We start from the raw sequence: 18,476 nt of genomic DNA on the forward strand, positions 1-18,476 counted from the left end.
GATAATAAACATAAATTTCTGGTTTGATCATTTTAAAGGAAAATAACAAAATGTGACGCTGCAAAATGCAGGAGAAGTTTAAAAGCATATATAAAAACCGGCGATCAAGGAGAAGCTGTGGGGGGGGGGGACTACTTCCGTGTTTCTTCTTGTTTTCTTCACTACCTCGGTTCGACCAGGAAAAAGAAACTACAATATAAAGAAAAGAAAGACTAGAGCATATATTACAACTTGGAAAGTTTAAAAAAGAACAAACAAGAAGCCAAAGCAAGCGGTGGGCATGCGACCTTGCGCATCGAAATAGATTATTCCATATCTTCGTCTTGCTCGGAATTCAGCTCATCTTTGTGGGCCTTTTCGTCTTCATCTTCATCGTCTTCTTCCTCATCAGACATTCCTCTCAGGGTTTCGACCGCTTTTTGTGCATGATAATGGACAAAACATGATTTTACAGGAGGGTCGTCGGAACCAACAGGTGCAGTGGTGGATAGTTTACCTGATTCCTTGCTCAGTAGACGTTTCAGCATTTTTTCTGCCATCATCTTGCCTCGGAGTTTGTCCGTCACCGCCTTGAGACGACTGTTTTCCAATCGAGCATGATCCAGCTGACGTACCAATAATTCGTTTTCTTTCGTGAGAGTGGCGATCATGGAGCGCATTTCACCATGCTGCTGATTCTTCTTGGCACGGTACTTTGCCGAAGCCGTTTTATTTCGTTGTCGTCGTTCTTGTAGCGATAAAAGAGATTGAGAAGGTGGCGAATTCGACGAGTGATCGGACGACACCACGTCGTACGATGGACGGCGACCGTAGTTCTGGGCCGTCTTACTGCTGTGCCGTAAGGACGTCGATAGTTGACGGTCGGGAGAGTTGGGACCGGAGGAATCGGTAGAAGAGGATTCGTAAGGAGAGTATTGAGGAGAAGTGGAGGTTTGTGTGACCGAGGTAGCCGAAAATGCCGAGGACACCGATCCTGGTGATGGGATGTAACGGTCTCGGATAGCGGACCCGGTCGATGCTGAGGCACTGGGGGACATGATGGATGAAATAGCCATGGGTCTCGATTGTAGGGTCAACGGAGCATGTGTAAATTGATCTCTTGCTGAAACTGACATGGTGAGTGCGAAAACTAAGGGATTCATGGTTAGGCACATTCGGGCGCCATTTTTATATTTCCATCGAACATTGACTGTCTATCGAACCCGGTTTGTTGGAATATGAACGATGTTATTATAATATGGAATCCTTCGTCAGCCTCGCCATCCACAGTAAAATGAATGATTAACTGAATGAAATTTCGGAAACAACCGAGCCATGTCCTAATGGATCACTTTGTCCAACAGCCGAATTATCAATGTTACTGAGAATAAGATAATAACGAGAGACGAACCCACCGGATGCACATTGGGCTCTCCATGGCTCCTATTATTCGGACACGGAACGAACCAAGAATCACTACTGTGCCTTGAAACAGATGCATTTGCTTCCGGTCGATTCATTCAAACTTTAATTTCTTGGGTGAAGGTAGGTTGTGTAAATTTTGTGCAGAATGTATCTGGGTTATCATCCTTTTCCATCTTTTTACCCGAAAAAAATTGACAGATTGGCCTCTCACTCTACTGGGGCTTTTCGTCGCTTTTTGGTTGCAAAGTCTATTTTTATCAAATTGGGTAAAGTTCTCAAAACCCACCATTGAATCTATTGTCGATCATATGGTTCTCATGATGCACTAGCTCCACAGTCGAAATAAAGATCCCCTTTGTCTTAAAAGTTATTATTTCTTTAGATGGAAAAAGAAAAAGGCCAAGACGGTATCGTAAAAACCATATTCAATCATTAGCCTCGGTGACACGGCAGCCAATCACCGTTGCACGCACCTGACTCCTATATCCTCGACAGTCATCTTTCCAAATGCATCATCATCGGGACAACAAACGGCGGCTTCATGATCGGTACAACACACGATTTTATTTGTCAAATTGGAAAAAAACAGGTGGATAGTTCACTCTCCAGCAGTCCATGTTACGTTTAAATCTTTGTTTGTAAGGAAAAAGGAGATGGCCATGCTATATTTAGTGGTGACGGTAGCGTCCTCCACGTTCGTAACCCCATCCATACTCCCAGCGACCTCTACGGCCTCGATCATAGCGGCCACCATAATCCCATCGTCCTCCACCACGATGTCTTGCTTCTTCAACCCTGCGAAAAACATCGCTATTTAGTCACTCTTCCTTAATCATGGTTGCAGCCGGATTCATTCTTTCACTTACATCTGGGGATCGACACCTTCCGCATACTGAGGATAATAACCGGGATCAGCAATTGCAGCATTGCCCGCTGTATTTTCTGCAGATGTCACCGAAGATGCCAAGGCACCGCTTGCAATAGCGAAAATAACGAGCACAGTTGATGAAAATTTCATTGGATACAAAAAGGAAATTATGGATGATTATCAAGACGATCCTATTATCGATCTCCTCTTATATATGGAAGATAGTCAAGTTGGTGCGCTATTTTGCATCCAATTATAAAAGAGTAATCCGTGAGAAGCCGCGAATGCGATCTATCAGTCCTTGGACACTTCTTTTTTATCAATCCAGCGATAGACAGCTTTATAAAAATAGGTGGTTTGAAAATAACAATGATAAATATACAAATTATATTACATGACATCAAAGATAAAATACAGCAAAGGGGGGAGTGGTTGGTAAAAGATACAGAAAGACATGACTAATAGACTGTCACAGAAGGTGCCTCGACCAAGAGGGGCTTCATGAGAGCAAGATTAGCGTGATGGCGAACACCTTTTCTTTGTTGTGTACGCTTTCGTATAGACGTGGATGTGGATCGACGGATAGAGGCAGGTGATGAAGTCACCGTAGAAACTTTATATTCGGGAGCATTAATCTGAGCAGCAATGTCCTGCATTTGGGTAGAGAACAGCTGAACCTAGTTAGAGGGTTAGGATGGATCTGAAGTGAGAGAGCTCAGCTAGTCTTGTCAGCACTTACATCAAATTGACCGGAAAGGATATCGTCTCCGCCCATATGGCCTGTATGCTGCAAGTCATAATCACGTTAGAAACTGAGCTACACAAACTTTAAGAAAATTAAAAAGTACAATATCTACTGTACCTTGAAATTTGTCGGCTTGCCAATGATGCTCTTGGTGACTTTCTTGTATTTGGGTTTCTTGCGCACAGACACACTACCGGCTTTCCTGTTTTTCTTGCGTCGGCGTGCTTGACTTCCTTTTGCGTTGTTTTTCTTGGTTTTCTTTTCTAAAGGCGTCACGGAAGGTTGAGCCGGTTGAGAATGAATCTTTGGCGTTGGGTGAGTGTGGCGTTGATGAGGATGAGGTTCAACGTGACCCGTGCTAAAAGATTTCAGACTAAGATGCTTTGCTCTGGAAATGGTTCCGCCCATCGATGATAAATTTAACTGTCAGAAAATATATGGGAAACGATAAAATAATAAAAAGAGGTTGATAATGAAGAGCAAAAGGAGAAAAAAAAAAGATAATGAAGCCCAAAGTACGATCCTCTTGCTCTTTTTTAAACTGTTTTCGTGGAGACGCTGCCTTGCCTTTTCGGGTATTGTAAACATTCTTCCTTGGTGAAAAAACATTACCCGGTTTGGAGACAATTCGGTGAAAATGAAAACAAACAAAAACGAGTTCTGCTTCGCCATTCCGTGAGGCAGAACCTCGTCATGACAACACTGAGTCAAGAACGCCACACCACACTGCAGAAAGGGAGAGTCGGAGTCATGGCTGGGTAGTGCAAAATGGCACAACAGCTGGATCGTCTTCCATACATTGGTTATCGTATGGCCTATTAACGTGAATCCACGTGGTACTTCATTTGCAATGAGGTAATGACATCGTCGCTCCAGTTGTCCTGTAAGACACACTGCATCAAACCATTTTGTTTTCCTCAATTATCTGCTCGTGAATTTCTACGATACAGAATGTTTGAATCTTTCTCCACAGGGCGGTTCATGCTTACAAACTAGGAAGAAAGACGATACTTGAAATTCGATTATCAGACATTGGTTGCCTGACTATTTTAGTCTTTTCCTGCCTTTGGCGTGGATGAGACTCGCTTCACTGGCATAGTTTATTTCTATCTCCGCCGTAAGCAGTTCATTTTTGTTTGGCCATATTTGGCAACTTTGACAACAACCACTACATGCTTGGACCACTCCGGTTGGCTGCCAAGTACCGATAACTGATCCATCACCCTCACTTTTCTTCGTATATTCATGTGTCCTTTATTGTCAATATTCCAAATGATATCAAGGGACACACTTGGAGAACATGCGTTTGCTGTGTTTGATCTATCTTGAGACATGCAGATCGGTGACTCAGGATCGCGAAAACGGAATTGTCAAGGTCGAGTGAGGCTGTTGCTAAGGGGTAAGGACATCCTTTTATCCGTTGTCATTGGACACCAGACTGTAAATGACATTTGAATGGATGCTACATGTAAACAATGTCTTGATGCATATGAATGCAGTTTACAGAAATTGCACAATTGGGCCGAATCAACTACAGGGGTGAGAAATTCAATGGGATCCATTTTTTACGGTGCATGTAAAAATAAACTTGGTGTGACGAGAGCGGGGAAACGACACCAGCGAATCGTACAACCTTAGAACTCCTAAGCAGTCAATGAATAATGTGCTGATTCCTCTTTTCATCAGACGGAGCAAAATAGGAAATTTTGGACCCAAGATGTGCAACGTATCAGATCAATCCAACTCGAAAACCAAAGATGTAAGTTACAGAAAGGGGTTATTGATTGAATGTAATAAAGAAGCGGAGTTGAAGCGAGGTAAAAAAAAAAAAAAAAAAAGGCGGATCTAACAATCCCTTTTTCTCTGATTTCTTGCTTTTCCTTTCTTTTTGTTTGCCCTTACTGTCTCTTGTACGATATGAGCGTGTGGATGCTGAAAATATCGTACCGATGGCGGCTGTTACTGCTTGCCATTGTTGCTATTATCTTTTTGATGCAGGCCTGGATGCTTACTTCTCCACAGAACTCCTCCATCGACGTTAATGCCGCCATACTAGATAGTGATACCGTAAAAGACGATCCAGCACCTCCTACACCACCTTCATCACATCAACAGCTATCGTATCAATCCAAGCTTCGACCGATTCAGTTTGATTTCACGTCCTTACCTGAGTCAAGTAAACGAAAGGCTGAATTGAAGGAACGACAGACAGCTGTGAAGGAAGCATTTTTACACGGATGGAATGGCTATGGTAAGGAAATCTGGTTGCAATGACAGGACAGGATCAAGGAAAAAATTGATACAGTTGATTCAGCAACGTACGCTTTGGGCCATGACGAAGTGAAACCATTGACCAACAAAACACATGATCCGTTTGGCGGATGGGGAGCCAGTTTGGTAGACTCGTTAAGTACTATGATGGTCATGGGACTGGACGAAACGATGGACGCAGTTATACCCGAAATTAGCAAGATTAATTTTCAACTGGATGAGAATGTCAGCGTGTTCGAATCCATTATCCGGTACCTGGGTGGACTGTTGAGTGCTTACGAATTATCAGACGCACGGCATCCTATTCTACTTCAAAAAGCAGAAGAATTAGCTCAGGCATTGCTTCCTGCCTTTGACACGGCTTCTGGATTACCGTACCATCTGTGGAATCCGGTCAAGTAGGTTATCACACAGTGCGAGAAAGCCATCAGAAAAAAAAATGCTAGTTCGCGCCAATGCTCAGCGGTCGATTAGGAAAGAATCGTTGAACAACAGTACGCTTATTGCTGAAGTGGGAACGGTGCAATTGGAGTTTATGGTTCTGTCTCATCACACCCGCAACCCAGTGTATGCACAAAAGGCGCAGAAGATTACAGATTGGTTGGACAAAGCAGGTTACAGACATGGATTGAATATTGTGGGACTTTTCCCTACCGATATTGACGTTCACAGAGGTCGATTCAAGGATGGTAAATTGTTTGGATTGTTTTGTTTTGTGTTGTGAAATTTATTAATGCTGGAGGTTTGTTTTTGTATCATTAGCGACATGCACATTTGGAGCCATGGGTGACAGTGCATTTGAGGTTTGAAATTCCGCCCAGATGGATCGCGAAAATTAGCCCTGGTTAATGAACACATGACGGTGCTCTATGCATCATGTAGTATTTTCTCAAGGAGTATTTACTGGCGGAAGGGTCAGTACCCCAGTATGGACGATTGTGTAAGAATGAGCTTATAGTGGATGGTGTCTTAGAATTAGTTCATTGCTAAGCATATTGTGTCACATAGACCTTCACTCCATTGACAGCATGAAACGTTACATGCTTCGTCAATTGCCAGGTTCTGAGCTCTTGTTTCTCCCTCCTTTTGATACAAGACACCATACTGCAAAACGTACGATGGATCACTTGGTAAGTGGGCAAAAGCTATTACTAAAAGGCTGCAGATTCCCGAGGGGGGGGGGGAAGAAAAAAAGGGACAACGAAATTCTGGTTTTGGGCTTGTTCGTTCGTGCAGAAGGTTAATTCTCCGTTGATCTCAGACATGCTTTGTACCGGGGATGTTGGCAATGGGCGCAAAGACATTTGACAGACCAGACGATATGGTGGTGGCAAAAGGACTGCTTGAAACGTGTGTGTACATGTACCGAAGCACAGCCACTGGTCTATGTTCCGAGAACTGGCAATTCGAAAATGACGAGCCTTACAATCCATTGACCTATTCAAAGTCGAGAGAGCAATTAACGGCATCGCGCGACTGGTGGTACATGCAAGGAAACTCAGCACAAGATACACTGGTGGAACATGAAACATCGGGAAACGCTCATGATCAGGAGACAGTGACTCAATCGTATCAACTTCCGCCCGTTTCCTTACCCCGACCCTCGGGTCTTCAAAGCATGGACAGACGATACCTTTTACGTCCGGAAACTGTTGAAAGTATCTGGATCCTTTACCGTGTTACAGGGGATCCCAAGTACCAAGTAAGTGTGGATAGGTATAAAGATGATGATCCGCCGTTTTTCTAATCTTAGGTGTAGGAATATGGCTGGGAAATTTTCCAAGCCATTGAACGATGGTGTAAGACGCCAATAGCATATGCAGCTGTTCGCAATGTGGAAATAGCAAGTGAATCATCGAGATCAAATCAATTGGATTCCATGGAAAGGTAAGGACGGATGATCCGTGTGGTTCAAGAAGAAACCACCTTCTCACGGCAAATATCCAGCTTTCTTTTTGCAGAAACCCTCAAATACTTATACCTTTTATTCTCGCCTCCTGATTTGATCTCTTTGGACGAGTATGTGCTTAATACCGAAGCACATCCGTTCCGCCGTAAATCCCTTCAGGAATGGCAGTGGCAGCATATCCCTGTACAATCATAAACATTTTACCCTGTAAAAATCAACATACAAACGGCTCGCCATTGAATGGCGGCGTATTTTTCATTGGAACTTGTGCACAGGCGTCCCTAAAAAGGCATGTCATATTTGTTTTTATGTCTCAATCATGACTACCTGCCAGATCAAATGACAATATTATTGCGTGCTTGTTCATGTTTTCGTTATGCAAGCTAACCTAACCTCTACTGTATTTAATCACACAGTATTGGTATGAAAAGTATTGCGCCATAGAGTATGCTGTCGTACGCAACTTTGTTTCCTTGCATTGCAACAATCATGTTGTTGACGCACTGCTGGCGTTCATCTTTTGAAAGAGGTATACATGACTACAACTGATCCATAATCCATCACCACAGCCTCCAAATATATGATACAGCTGATTCAACCAACTGTTTTGAGCAACAATGTCTGGAATCTGTACTGATCTAAGCTCATTGTAAAGTCGGCCACGACCGTCACAAACGACAATTTACAAATTCCTTGCAGTATACAGTATGGCCCATGATATGTAGAAGATTCGTTGTATTATAATATGTAATGTTTTTGGATATAAATTACCTTTTTGACAAATGAGCTATACGTGAAAACAAAAACACCCTGTTTAAATCTCCAACACAAATATCCATTCGCCCCAGAAAACTTGGTGTGATTGAGTGCAGCTTTGAGCCAAAATTTTGTGAGGCGAGAAACAACGCGGTTATTGATACATTTCGTTGTTGTTTGTAGTTTTCTGTTCTCTGCCGCAGAAGATGTATACATTAGAATAATGGCCCCAGCAGAGGATCGTGAAAATCGTCTATGCCTGCATTGACGTCTTCGTATTTGATGTGTGTTTCCAGAAAATCCATCGCCATGTCGTTGGAGAATAAAGTCTGACCTTGCTTAAGAAGAGGCATACCGTTGGTAGAGTTCAAAAGAATATGATCATGCGAACCGATCACCAGAGCGGCTTGCTGGTACACATCGTCAATATTGAGAGTAGGGGAGGGAGAGCTGTGACTGGAAGGATTTTGACTAGCGGTGCTTCCGACGCTTAACTGGCAACTGGATTCATCCACGTCGGTATGCCTTGCGAGGTCTTGGCTTGCTGGCGGTAGCATCAACTCGGTTGTTAACGAAGGCGACTCGATTTCTGCTGGCGGTGAAAAGCAATCGCGAAAGTCCAGCGTAGCAGTGCTGCCAGTATAGCATGTTTGTTCTGAATTACGACGCGTAGAGCACATTGAATGATTGGCTAATTGTTGCTGCTGTTCAGCGAGCGCTTTTGTAGTTAAAGGGGTGGTGTTTTCGTGAAGACGCGGGCAGGGTGGAGTGAAGGGAGCAGGAGGGACACGGGACGAATATTTTCGAGTACGAAGGTCAGGCATAAATTGATTTCGGTAGGTATCAAGAACGTGTTGAAGCAGGTTTTTCTTATTGGCAAGCTGACGCGGATTCAACCAAGCCTAAAACCAAGCCGCCATTCGTTGAATATGACGAACAAAAGACGATACAAATGGTAACCCAAGAAATACATACCAGCTTCCATCCGATCTCGTTACATTTCGCTTCGTCAAGACGTCTCTGAGGAACGGAAGTGGATGAAGAGGAAATGCTAATAGCTCGGGGAAAGACGCAGTTGTTTTTGCGAAATGCCATATCAATAGCATTGAGTGAGACTGTTTCGATACTTATGCGGATACGGCATTTGTTGCCTGTAGCATGATCCTCAATGGTAATGGTTTTCGGTTGTCGATCATCTGAGGATGGAACGATACATTGTTTGGAATTTTTCCCGGAGAGGACATGTTCATCTTCCTCACGCTGTTTCCGTTTACGTAAAGTCCCTTTGAGCAGTTTTTCTTGGCGAGCGACTCGTCGAGAGCGCATACTGGGGTAACGATTGCGATAAGAATCGACGGCGCGTTGAATCAGGCCACGTTTACCGGCGAGTTCTTCTTTATTGAGCCACGCAAGTTTCCAGCCGAGAATATTGCACTCGGTTTCGTAAGCCCAGCGATTACCACGGTACGTTTCGCGCGGAAGGTTGGCACGTGGATAAACCTACAATCCATTTTAGTTATCGTATTGGAAAGAGCCAATAGAAAGCGTTGCATTGTGTTTCAGCAGGGTAACCAAGGAGACACGGTGTGGATGACTTACACAGTTCTCTTTTTTGAAGTTTTCATCCAATAAATGGATATCCACTTCATCAAGGTCAGTGCGTATACGATAACGTCGAAGCGTGCGATGATGGGAATAGACAAAACTGACCCATTCGACGCCTTCGCGGATCTCGGTGAAAGGTTCGTGACTTAATTCAGGGGCGGTGGACGAATTCCGAGCATTGGAGGAGGGTGGCTTGGCGTCGTCAGAAGCGTCTTGTTTCAAAACCGGCATTTGCATGAGATGAGAGGCAGAGGATGAGATGGCATCAGCCAATGCTTTTGCGACTTGCGTCGCGGCAGAAGTCCACAGATTTTGCGTCGTTGTATCGTCTATCATGGCCGATAATTCGCAGCTAGGTGTTCGGTTGGTCGAGGTGGCAACCGACGTGGATGAGGAGGGTGACAATGGAAGAGGAAGGGCGCCTACGTAGAAAGCGTGAATAACCGAGAAAAGAAAAGATGATAATATGAAAAAGAGGAAGCGAGTAGTTCACCTGTATCTGAAGTGGAGGAAAGGGTTTGTTCCAACGCGGCAGTGACCAGCTTTTTCTCTTTGATTTTATTGAGAGCTTTTTCAATGATCTCTAGTTGTTCGGTGGATAGTGTTTCTAGCAAGTTTTCGGCGGATTCAGATGGATGGAGTAAATCATTCACAGAAAGCTGCTGTGGATGAAGCGAAAGTGGGGTAGTCGTTTCATTGGCAAGGTTCGTGCAGTTAGAAGAAGACGAGCTATCAGCAGCCATTAGAGAAGTATCAAGGGGATGATTGCTGAACTCCATCCAAATGAAGATGAAACCAAAGTAACAATAGTTATAATAAATAAGGGGGGAGAGAATTGATGAAAGGAAAGACAAAGAAAAAAAGAAGAAATTGGAGGTGTTTGATGGCTTGAATTCTGGGCGAAAAAAAAAAAAAAAAATGCTGACTATAAAAAAAAAAGTTAGTGTGCGGAGACACAATGGAATCAACAACACGAATAATGCAGTAATAGTTTTCATACAATTACTTGGCTGCCAGTTGATGGTACCGAAGCTCGCGTAGAAGAACCAAACCGTTGCAGGAAGGCGATATTGTATCAATTGCAAAGCACTTGTCGTTTTCTTATCTGCAACGTCATTTATAGTTCACTATAACACCAATCAAGCCACATCATTTTCCAATACGTGATGGCACAATCATTGTTTCGTTTGTGCCAAATCCAAAGCGAGGTTACTCAACTTGTTCGGCACGAACAATAATGGAACATAGAGACTTTAACTTTTGAGCCTGAACTGTTCCAGCATTAATTAATCTTGAGTAGATGCACGTATTACTTGGATGAATGACAGAAAAAAAAAAAAAATCATACGCGTGGTTAGTTTTGTATGCGATCAAAGGAAAGTAATCAAGTAAATTCTTCGTAAGAGTGACAAAAAAAAAAAAGATCGACTGTCCCCACGGCGGAGGAATCGGACAACTGAATTCCCGGTCCAATCAAAAACTGAGTTTATTTTTCTTCCAACATGAGACAATTTCAGACATGACCACCAAACCCCCAAAGATTGCTCAATGCTTAAAAGCTCACTACTGAAAGAGTAGAAAAGATCAACGAGGCCATGGAGTAGGAGGCCAGGTAGGACGCCATATAGGTGGAGGAGGCGGCCAGGTAGGACGCCATGGAGGTGGGGGAGGCCAGGTAGGGCGCCATGGGGGTGGGGGAGGCCAAGTAGGACGCCATGGAGGTGGAGCAGCTGGCCAAATAGTATCCTGCTCTTCAACACTAAAAGTAAAAGAACTTCAGTGGCTAGTTATAATTTTTAGACACGTCATTGAGATCTTACGGAGCATACTGTGCGGCATATTGCGGATCGTCCTGCGAAGCGTAATCGACGCCGGAGACATCGGAGACATCCAAGTCAGCTTCGTCGATGCTTTCGACCGGAGCAGCCAAAGCAGGCAACAATAGGCAAGCAGCAGAAATTAGAGGAAAAAGAAGACGCATTTGATTGAAGGTTGTAGTGAATAATGTTTCGCCGACTGCAGCAGATTGCTTTTTATATGGTCAGACCGACGAGTTGTAACGTCCATCTATCAGAAATATTGATAAATAGTTGTGTTAAAAGAGGTCGATAGAATCCGTCATGCTTGGATTGTAAAACGCTTTGTTATATTGAGAGTGGGATGAGTCGCATGCAATGGAAGGCAGCAGAAATCGAATGAACGGAAAAGGAAAAATTGAGCGCGATTGTTACTTACAGGGCCCGGGAAAGCGGATCTCATGCACGCCATGCATAAATATGGCAACTCAGATAAAATGGGACCAAGTTTCTGTTGGACAAATAAAGACGGGTTACGAGTGACATGTCGTATTTTATCCTGAGTTTTTTTCAATCTTCACAAACCTCGTGGTGTTCACTTACTATATCATTTTCCCTTGCCGTTTTGTTGTATCGGTAAAGCAATTTATTGAACTGCCGATGTGAAAGTGACAGCTTATACACACCGAAGGCTCGGTCTTCATAAAAAATGATCACAGTTGCCATTACAAAACCCGTATTTTACTATGTCACTAAACTGGTGCAGAAAACCTGATCATTTTCCTTTTACCGTGCATATCAATGATGGCTACTTCCTGCCGTTGAATGCGCGATCGTAATGATCGGTCTTCTCCGACACGTCGGTTCTTTGAATATATTTCCCTGTGCAACAGCTTTGATTAAACGTTATCTCAATTTCTTTTTTTTTCTTTTTCTTTGCAACCGTCCGTCTTTATCCTTTTTTTTTTCTTGCTTACCCAAATACAGCGCCAGCATGCCTCGCTTAGATACCTCTGAAGGAGAGCCGACCTCTTGTCTTGCCAGCATTTTCTCGAGATTCTCCTCGAGACAACAACCGGTGTCAGTTTCAGCCAGTCCAGCATATGACTACTCAGCTGTTGACACCCCCGATACCGGGTTGCCCGCTTATGAAGAATGTGTATCTCAGGTATGTGATTTTTTATAAAAAGCTGCTGAAATATGAATATCACCCAATGTGGAATTAGCTTGGACATGAATACAGTTTCTCACACTCGTTTAAACCAGGCATTCGAACATCTTGATGTCAAATGCGATGGCGAAATTGAAGCTATCGTTCACAAGGCCGTCAACAATATCAGTGCAGAACTTCGTAAAATCAGTTTGGACGTACGTTACCTATCCCGCGTGGTATAGACTGGGCTTGACTTTGTTTAACGCTCTATCTTATTTTATTTTTTAAACCACAGCTCCACGACAACATGGAGACTGGCATGAAGGAATACCATGCCCATGATGTTCTTACCAAGTTTTTGGAAGAACAAGGCTTCAAGGTGACGCGCCACGCCTACGGTATGAAGACCGCCTTTACTGCTGAATACAGCCGCGGATCGGGCAGACGCATTGGTTTTTGTGCCGAATATGACGGTCTTCCTGGGTAAATTCAGATGGGGAAAAAAAAATGTCGGGTCGTACAGAGACTGACAGACCGGATGTAATAGACTTGGACAAGGTTGTGGACATAACTTGATCGCCATTAGCGGTCTTGCTTCCGCTGTCGGTGTAAAAGCTGTATTGGAAAGTGGTAAAGCTTCCGGCAAAGTAATCTTGTACGGTACTCCCGCCGAAGGTAAAGTGCGAACCATGGTGTGGTAACAAAGACCGTGAGAACGTTGCAGAATTCTAAATTTTTCTCGTTCATTAGAACTCTCAATCGGTAAAATTGTCCTTGTGGAAAAGCGCGCTTTCCAAGACAATGTAGATGTCTGCTTGATGTTGCATCCTGCGTAAGTGCATTCCAATCAAGTAGTGCGTTTTCGAAACAACTAATGTTTTTGGTTCTCAACATTTACAGTGCGGTTGACCATCAATACGGTGCCATGATTGCTATTCATGACGTGAAAGTCGAATTCTTTGGCAAGCCTACTCATGCTTCAGGTAAATAAAATAATCATGATCGTTTACGAGACATAACAAATATTCATTGACCTTTTTTACTTTTTTTACATCAGCATCTCCCTGGGAAGGTGAGTTTCGGTTTTCTGCTGTAATTTTCATGGAAATAGGATTATTGATGTTGGATCGATAGGTGTCAATGCATTGGATGCTATGGTGCAAGCATGGAACAGTATCAGTATGATGCGTCAGCAATTGCTTCCAACCGACCGGTAAGATTGAAAATTGGATAGTCAGCAAATCGAGTCCCAGTATTTGATGTGCTTAATGAAATCAAACAAACAAACAAAAAATTAGAATTCACGGTATCATTACCGATGGTGGTAGCGCAGTAAGTGGTTGACGAAAGACAAGTTATTGTGGTCATATCATTCAATTTCTCTTTTTCTTTAGCCCAATGTGATTCCAGCGCACACCTCTGCCTTCTTCTTCGTTCGTACCACCAAGTATACTCAAATCCAGCGTCTGATGAAGAAGATGGAAGCTTCCTTTGAAGCCGCCGCTATGGCCACTGGCTGTGAGGTGAAATGGACATGGCGTGAAATTGGTGTTACAAAAGGTATGAGAAACAAAATCAAGAAAAAAGTTCACAATAAAGTCAAATGGGTGAGCTGCATAAAAAGATGACTAACTATTCCATTTTTATTATGATATAACAATAGATGTGATTCAAAATGATGTGATGGCTGAAACTTATGCAGAATATATGAAAAAGACGGGCATTCGATTCCCTTCGCGTGAAGAACAAATCAAGGCCGGAGGAGGATCGACCGATATGGGCAATGTCAGTTACGAAGTGCCCTGTATCCATCCCTTGTATGGCATTCACACCACCGCTTCCAACCACACGGTGGAGTTCACTGCGGCGGCTCGCACCGAAGCGGCGCACAAAGATACCATTAATGCTTCCAAGGCCTTGTCTTTGACCGGTATCAAAGTCTTATTGGATGCAGATTATTTTGACGCTGTCAAGCGCGACTTTGCCAATTCGATGAAAGAGGCAGTGGCAGCTTCGGCTGATCTTTGAACAGGACCCGGAAAAAGAAGGAAAGCGAGAACCAATGAGGTATCCAAACGCGATATCTGATTGGTTAGTTATGCGCTCGTTTGTTTTGGTTTGAAATTTTTTTGATGACCGAAAAATGTTTAAAATAAAAATATGTCAACTTTTTTTTTTTTTTTCTCCTTGCTGAAATTGTTTCTCCAGGTTTTTTTCTTGTCTATTCCCGTTTCAACCCACCTTTTTTTGCCCTTCCGGAAGCTTCGATAAGAGAAAATGAAGTTGTTCAAGTCTGTTCACGAATACAACTACCCTTGGAATTTGGTGTCAGCAGCCAACTGGCAGAAATACCCTAACGAACACTGCCCTCATGTTCAGCATGTCGATGTCCTCAACCGCTCTGTTGATCCTGAGACCGGCATTTTAACCACTGAACGACTCATTACCGTGAACCAGAATATGCCCAAGTTTATCTTGAAGGTGAATACAGAAAAAAAAGTGTACAAGTTAGTACTAGGTTTTTCGGATTTGCTGACAATTTTTTTTTCTTTTTCTTCCGTTCAGCTTCTTGGCACAGATACCACTCATTACGTTCATGAAATTTCTATTATTGACCCAAACGAGAAAACATTGACTATGCACAGCCGAAACCTCACCATGAGCCATTTATTGGCTGTCAACGAAACGATTGCGTATTCAGAACACCCAGAGGATAAGCAACGGTAAGCTTTGGATCCTTGTAGTCCGCAGTAGAGACAACCTTGTGACTCATGTCTTATAATACTTTCTTTCTTTAGTACACAATTTACACAGCAAGCGCAAATTACCGCGGGCACAACGTTGCATCGATGGGCCAACATGGTGGAAGATGTTTCTTTGAAACGATTTCAACAAAATGCGCTTGTAGGGAAAGAAGGGTTCAACAAAGTGCTTGAAAGATTTGTCGTGATGTCCGAGGCGGCTTCCGATCGTCAACAACAGTGAAGCATCCCTTGCTAGCTTCCAACCAAAACCACCTCTTATTTATTATTACTTGTCATTATTCTTTTTTGTTTTTATTTTTCACATGTCAAACTTTTTCCAAGCCATGATTCCGTGAAACCGATATTTCCCCATGCACATTTATTTATTTTTTCATCTTTCATCGCATTCCATCTTTTGCTTTTGCTTTATGATATGTCATTGCTTGATCATTTAGCGTGATTATATAATTTCGTTATATACAATAAAAAAAAAGTACTCGCCTATTGTGTAATTCACATGTCAACTTTGAAAAAAGGGAAAACTGGGTTTCTCCGTCCAATTGTGTTCCACTTGCCAATGGGTGGCACCAAAACAAGGGAAAGGCGAAAAGCGAGGGGCAAAGCGCCAATCACTTGATTGACAAATTTGGCAAAACATTGGATCCCGAAAACCGTTTCAACTCCGCCATCCACCATTTTTTTCCCTCTCTTTCTCCACCTTTCTCTCACTCGTACGATATCTGCTTACTCACACCTACGATGCAATATCTTCAAAAGTATGAGGACTTTCTGATTAAAAATGCCTCACAAATTACCAGCATTGAGTCTTCTCTGCGATCTTTGACTTATATCTTGCCCGGTAAATGCGTACCATTGTTTGACTCACTCCACGGCATCCAAAAACTGACATTGCATATTATGTAAGGTCGATTCCATGACGCTGAATTTGCATCTCAAGCAGGTAACGACGGGAAAAACTGTTTGAAAGCAAATAAATACGCGACTATATACCTATGATCTAATGTCCAACTCTACTCGACCTTTTTGCTTGATGCCTGTTAGTGTACGCTGCCATCAATCTCGTAAGCTTATATCACAATTCCATATTACGACGAGCCGCCAAAGCGTATGCCGACGAAACGAGATCCGAAGTAGCTGAAGAATCGACCTTCAACAAATATATCAATTTTTGGTCCAGCAAATCGCATACCTATAAGCATGTCTCGACGTTGCTGTCCGTGATCGCTTATACCCAAGTACTGATGGAAATGGGGGTTGCAAAGAAGTGGGGTAAACGAACGCAATGGCGCTGGGTAGCCACACTGGAAGCATTAAAGTAAGTGCTTCGATTGCACGGATTTTGCTACGTACGGTGATTCAGTGTGACTCATATTTCTTTTTTACTTGTGCGTATCAGAGTGATTTTGAGATTGATGCTATTCAAGTCAAGCGGTCAACGTATGACCTTGTATCCTACGCATTTAGAACGAGATGTGGATCCAGCGACATTGGCAGCCGATGCAGAAAACGTGTCGGTGCCGCGTTGGACAGGCCGACGTACAGGCATTGAAATTCCCCGGATGGATTCGACCATTGAGTTTAACCCAATGAAGAAGTCCAAGGATTCCCGCAAATTCGATGATATCAACGACTATCTTATGTCCAAAGTATTGACGCCTGAGAAATTGCAAAAGCCTGGTCAAATGGTTCACACGATGCATAAGCTTGGCGGGCTAGGCGAAATTCTGTATATACTGCGACCACTTGTTTATGGTAAAAATGAATTAATACAAATAATGGGAAAAAGGGGAGGAGGAAAATTGTAGGAGAGGAGCGCTAAATGATGGGTTTTTTCGGTAGTGTTGGCTATTATGCGATACGGCAAAAGATCTTGGAAACCGTGGTGGGTGTCATTGCTGGTTGAACTGGCTTCCCAGGCAGCGTTGCGCAAAGAATTTGATCAAGGCCCCGGTCGACGCAGCAATATGAAGCCTTTGGAAAAGCAAGAACTGTCAAGAAGAGCTCATTTGTTGTGGTTTAATCTATTGCGAGGAGCATTCTATACCAACATTACAAGGTAAATACGGTAGAATTTTTTTTTTCACATGGATAGTTATTGACTAACAAATTATACCCAAAAAATAACAGACCTCGGCTGGAACGTTTCTGTAATCGTGTGGAAGACAAGGCACTTATATCTATTGTGGGAAATGTCATTCGTACCTATTTACCGCTGTGGGAAAATGTGTATTTTTATACATCATCGTCATAATAAACAGATTAATGACCCTATTGTCAGGCTATAAAAAAAAAAGAAGGGCAAACAAATGATGAGGGGGGACTTGATTACCATTTTTAGACATGCCGAGATTTTTGATCCAAGTCTCCATGCCTTGGTTTCATCTGGAAATTTACTACATCTCGCAACTGATGCCACTTTTTCTTAAACCTTGACAATCTCTTTTTATACATTCTTGGTTTTTCTAAATATAGCTGAGCTAACAAGGACGACGTCATTGCTTTACAGTAAAAGCTAAAGAGATGTGAAACAACCTCAGCATTTTGGGTTCAACGGACGATGAAGCTTGCATGAGACAGCGTAGGTTGGTTAAACTTCTTATGGCTGTGGATATGGATTCGGGTCTAGGAACGCATTGATGATCAGGATCATTATAAGATGACCGCATGGAGTGACATAATATCACCAATCTGCAATAGCCCGTAATTGAGCAAATATATTCAATCCCTGAAAAGATTGGTCCGTGGGCCTTGAACTCGTCAATAAATATGACTCAAAATCCTTGCTTCGTCAAAAGCCCTCCAAAACCAAGATCACGAATCGGTTCATGGTACAAAGCGTTAAGAGCCGACCAGTTTCCCTTCACGAATATGTGTCTTTGCCAAGCATATTTTTCAAATCTTGAATGAGTCTTGCTTGACGATGCAGTTGGAGAATCGAAGTTTCCGAAAGAGGAGATTTTCATTGACGTGGTTCGTGATGGTATTTCCCATAGAATTTGTTGAGAACCTCGAATAGGTCGAAAATCGGTTTCGATAGACGACATGATTATCAATAGAGATGGTTCGGCTCGAGTGCCCCGAGAGGACCTGTTCAGCTTTGATGACTTTAGGTTCTTGGACTTCCAGATTTTGTAAAATCCGACGGTACTTTTTGGTCTTCTACGTCGTTCCTTGATGGTTCTTTATATACTGGAACTTGATGGG

At 42.9% G+C, this 18,476-nt stretch overlaps 9 protein-coding genes across 9 annotated transcripts; 5 read left to right on the plus strand and 4 right to left on the minus strand.

Annotated features, from left to right (window-relative positions):
* Nucleotides 1–53: 53 nt before the first annotated feature.
* BYT42DRAFT_566194 (uncharacterized protein) lies at nucleotides 54–1,606 on the minus strand. Its single transcript, XM_051567939.1, has 2 exons — nucleotides 1,395–1,606; nucleotides 54–1,330 (listed from the first exon to the last, which is right to left on the minus strand). The coding sequence occupies exon 2, from the start codon at nucleotides 1,152–1,154 to the stop codon at nucleotides 306–308; it is 849 nt and encodes a 282-aa protein (XP_051424627.1). The 5' UTR covers nucleotides 1,155–1,330; nucleotides 1,395–1,606; the 3' UTR covers nucleotides 54–305.
* A 179-nt stretch (nucleotides 1,607–1,785) lies between these two features.
* BYT42DRAFT_566197 (uncharacterized protein) lies at nucleotides 1,786–2,581 on the plus strand. Its single transcript, XM_051567940.1, has 2 exons — nucleotides 1,786–2,199; nucleotides 2,271–2,581. Exons 1-2 carry the CDS (start codon nucleotides 2,058–2,060, stop codon nucleotides 2,408–2,410), a joined length of 282 nt encoding a protein of 93 aa, XP_051424628.1. The 5' UTR covers nucleotides 1,786–2,057; the 3' UTR covers nucleotides 2,411–2,581.
* Nucleotides 2,582–3,525, minus strand: BYT42DRAFT_566201 (uncharacterized protein). The gene is made up of 3 exons (XM_051567941.1): nucleotides 3,135–3,525; nucleotides 3,012–3,059; nucleotides 2,582–2,949 (listed from the first exon to the last, which is right to left on the minus strand). The coding sequence occupies exons 1-3, from the start codon at nucleotides 3,423–3,425 to the stop codon at nucleotides 2,731–2,733; spliced, it is 558 nt and encodes a 185-aa protein (XP_051424629.1). The 5' UTR covers nucleotides 3,426–3,525; the 3' UTR covers nucleotides 2,582–2,730.
* Nucleotides 3,526–5,333: 1,808 nt separating this feature from the next.
* On the plus strand, nucleotides 5,334–7,035 carry BYT42DRAFT_494034 (glycoside hydrolase; the record flags this gene model as incomplete). The annotated part of the gene is made up of 6 exons (XM_051564266.1): nucleotides 5,334–5,686; nucleotides 5,763–5,977; nucleotides 6,051–6,091; nucleotides 6,171–6,228; nucleotides 6,297–6,418; nucleotides 6,550–7,035. Coding segments are annotated over 6 exons (1,275 nt in total), but the record flags the coding sequence as incomplete, so codon positions are not given.
* A 1,133-nt stretch (nucleotides 7,036–8,168) lies between these two features.
* BYT42DRAFT_545250 (uncharacterized protein) lies at nucleotides 8,169–10,301 on the minus strand (the record flags this gene model as incomplete). The annotated part of the gene is made up of 4 exons (XM_051565805.1): nucleotides 8,169–8,855; nucleotides 8,929–9,453; nucleotides 9,553–9,980; nucleotides 10,052–10,301. The coding sequence occupies 4 exons, from the start codon at nucleotides 10,299–10,301 to the stop codon at nucleotides 8,169–8,171; spliced, it is 1,890 nt and encodes a 629-aa protein (XP_051424631.1).
* Nucleotides 10,302–11,142: 841 nt separating this feature from the next.
* On the minus strand, nucleotides 11,143–11,539 carry BYT42DRAFT_545251 (uncharacterized protein; the record flags this gene model as incomplete). The annotated part of the gene is made up of 2 exons (XM_051565806.1): nucleotides 11,143–11,317; nucleotides 11,379–11,539. The coding sequence occupies 2 exons, from the start codon at nucleotides 11,537–11,539 to the stop codon at nucleotides 11,143–11,145; spliced, it is 336 nt and encodes a 111-aa protein (XP_051424632.1).
* Nucleotides 11,540–12,587: 1,048 nt separating this feature from the next.
* BYT42DRAFT_634594 (uncharacterized protein) lies at nucleotides 12,588–14,684 on the plus strand (the record flags this gene model as incomplete). Its single annotated transcript, XM_051572479.1, has 10 exons — nucleotides 12,588–12,722; nucleotides 12,803–12,990; nucleotides 13,055–13,182; nucleotides 13,258–13,339; nucleotides 13,408–13,490; nucleotides 13,565–13,579; nucleotides 13,642–13,720; nucleotides 13,806–13,839; nucleotides 13,902–14,067; nucleotides 14,171–14,684. The coding sequence occupies 10 exons, from the start codon at nucleotides 12,588–12,590 to the stop codon at nucleotides 14,533–14,535; spliced, it is 1,275 nt and encodes a 424-aa protein (XP_051424633.1). The 3' UTR covers nucleotides 14,536–14,684.
* Nucleotides 14,676–15,940, plus strand: BYT42DRAFT_566236 (PRELI-like family-domain-containing protein). Its single transcript, XM_051567942.1, has 3 exons — nucleotides 14,676–14,988; nucleotides 15,073–15,230; nucleotides 15,306–15,940. The coding sequence occupies exons 1-3, from the start codon at nucleotides 14,785–14,787 to the stop codon at nucleotides 15,490–15,492; spliced, it is 549 nt and encodes a 182-aa protein (XP_051424634.1). The 5' UTR covers nucleotides 14,676–14,784; the 3' UTR covers nucleotides 15,493–15,940.
* Nucleotides 15,941–17,679, plus strand: BYT42DRAFT_513699 (peroxisome membrane protein). The gene is made up of 6 exons (XM_051565187.1): nucleotides 15,941–16,110; nucleotides 16,177–16,212; nucleotides 16,314–16,587; nucleotides 16,669–17,024; nucleotides 17,112–17,328; nucleotides 17,400–17,679. The coding sequence occupies exons 1-6, from the start codon at nucleotides 16,011–16,013 to the stop codon at nucleotides 17,521–17,523; spliced, it is 1,107 nt and encodes a 368-aa protein (XP_051424635.1). The 5' UTR covers nucleotides 15,941–16,010; the 3' UTR covers nucleotides 17,524–17,679.
* The last annotated feature ends 797 nt before the right edge of the window (nucleotides 17,680–18,476 follow it).

This window comes from Radiomyces spectabilis, assembly GCF_025331425.1.
Source record: "Radiomyces spectabilis strain NRRL 2753 chromosome Unknown BYT42scaffold_5, whole genome shotgun sequence".
Taxonomy (NCBI): domain Eukaryota; kingdom Fungi; phylum Mucoromycota; class Mucoromycetes; order Mucorales; family Radiomycetaceae; genus Radiomyces; species Radiomyces spectabilis.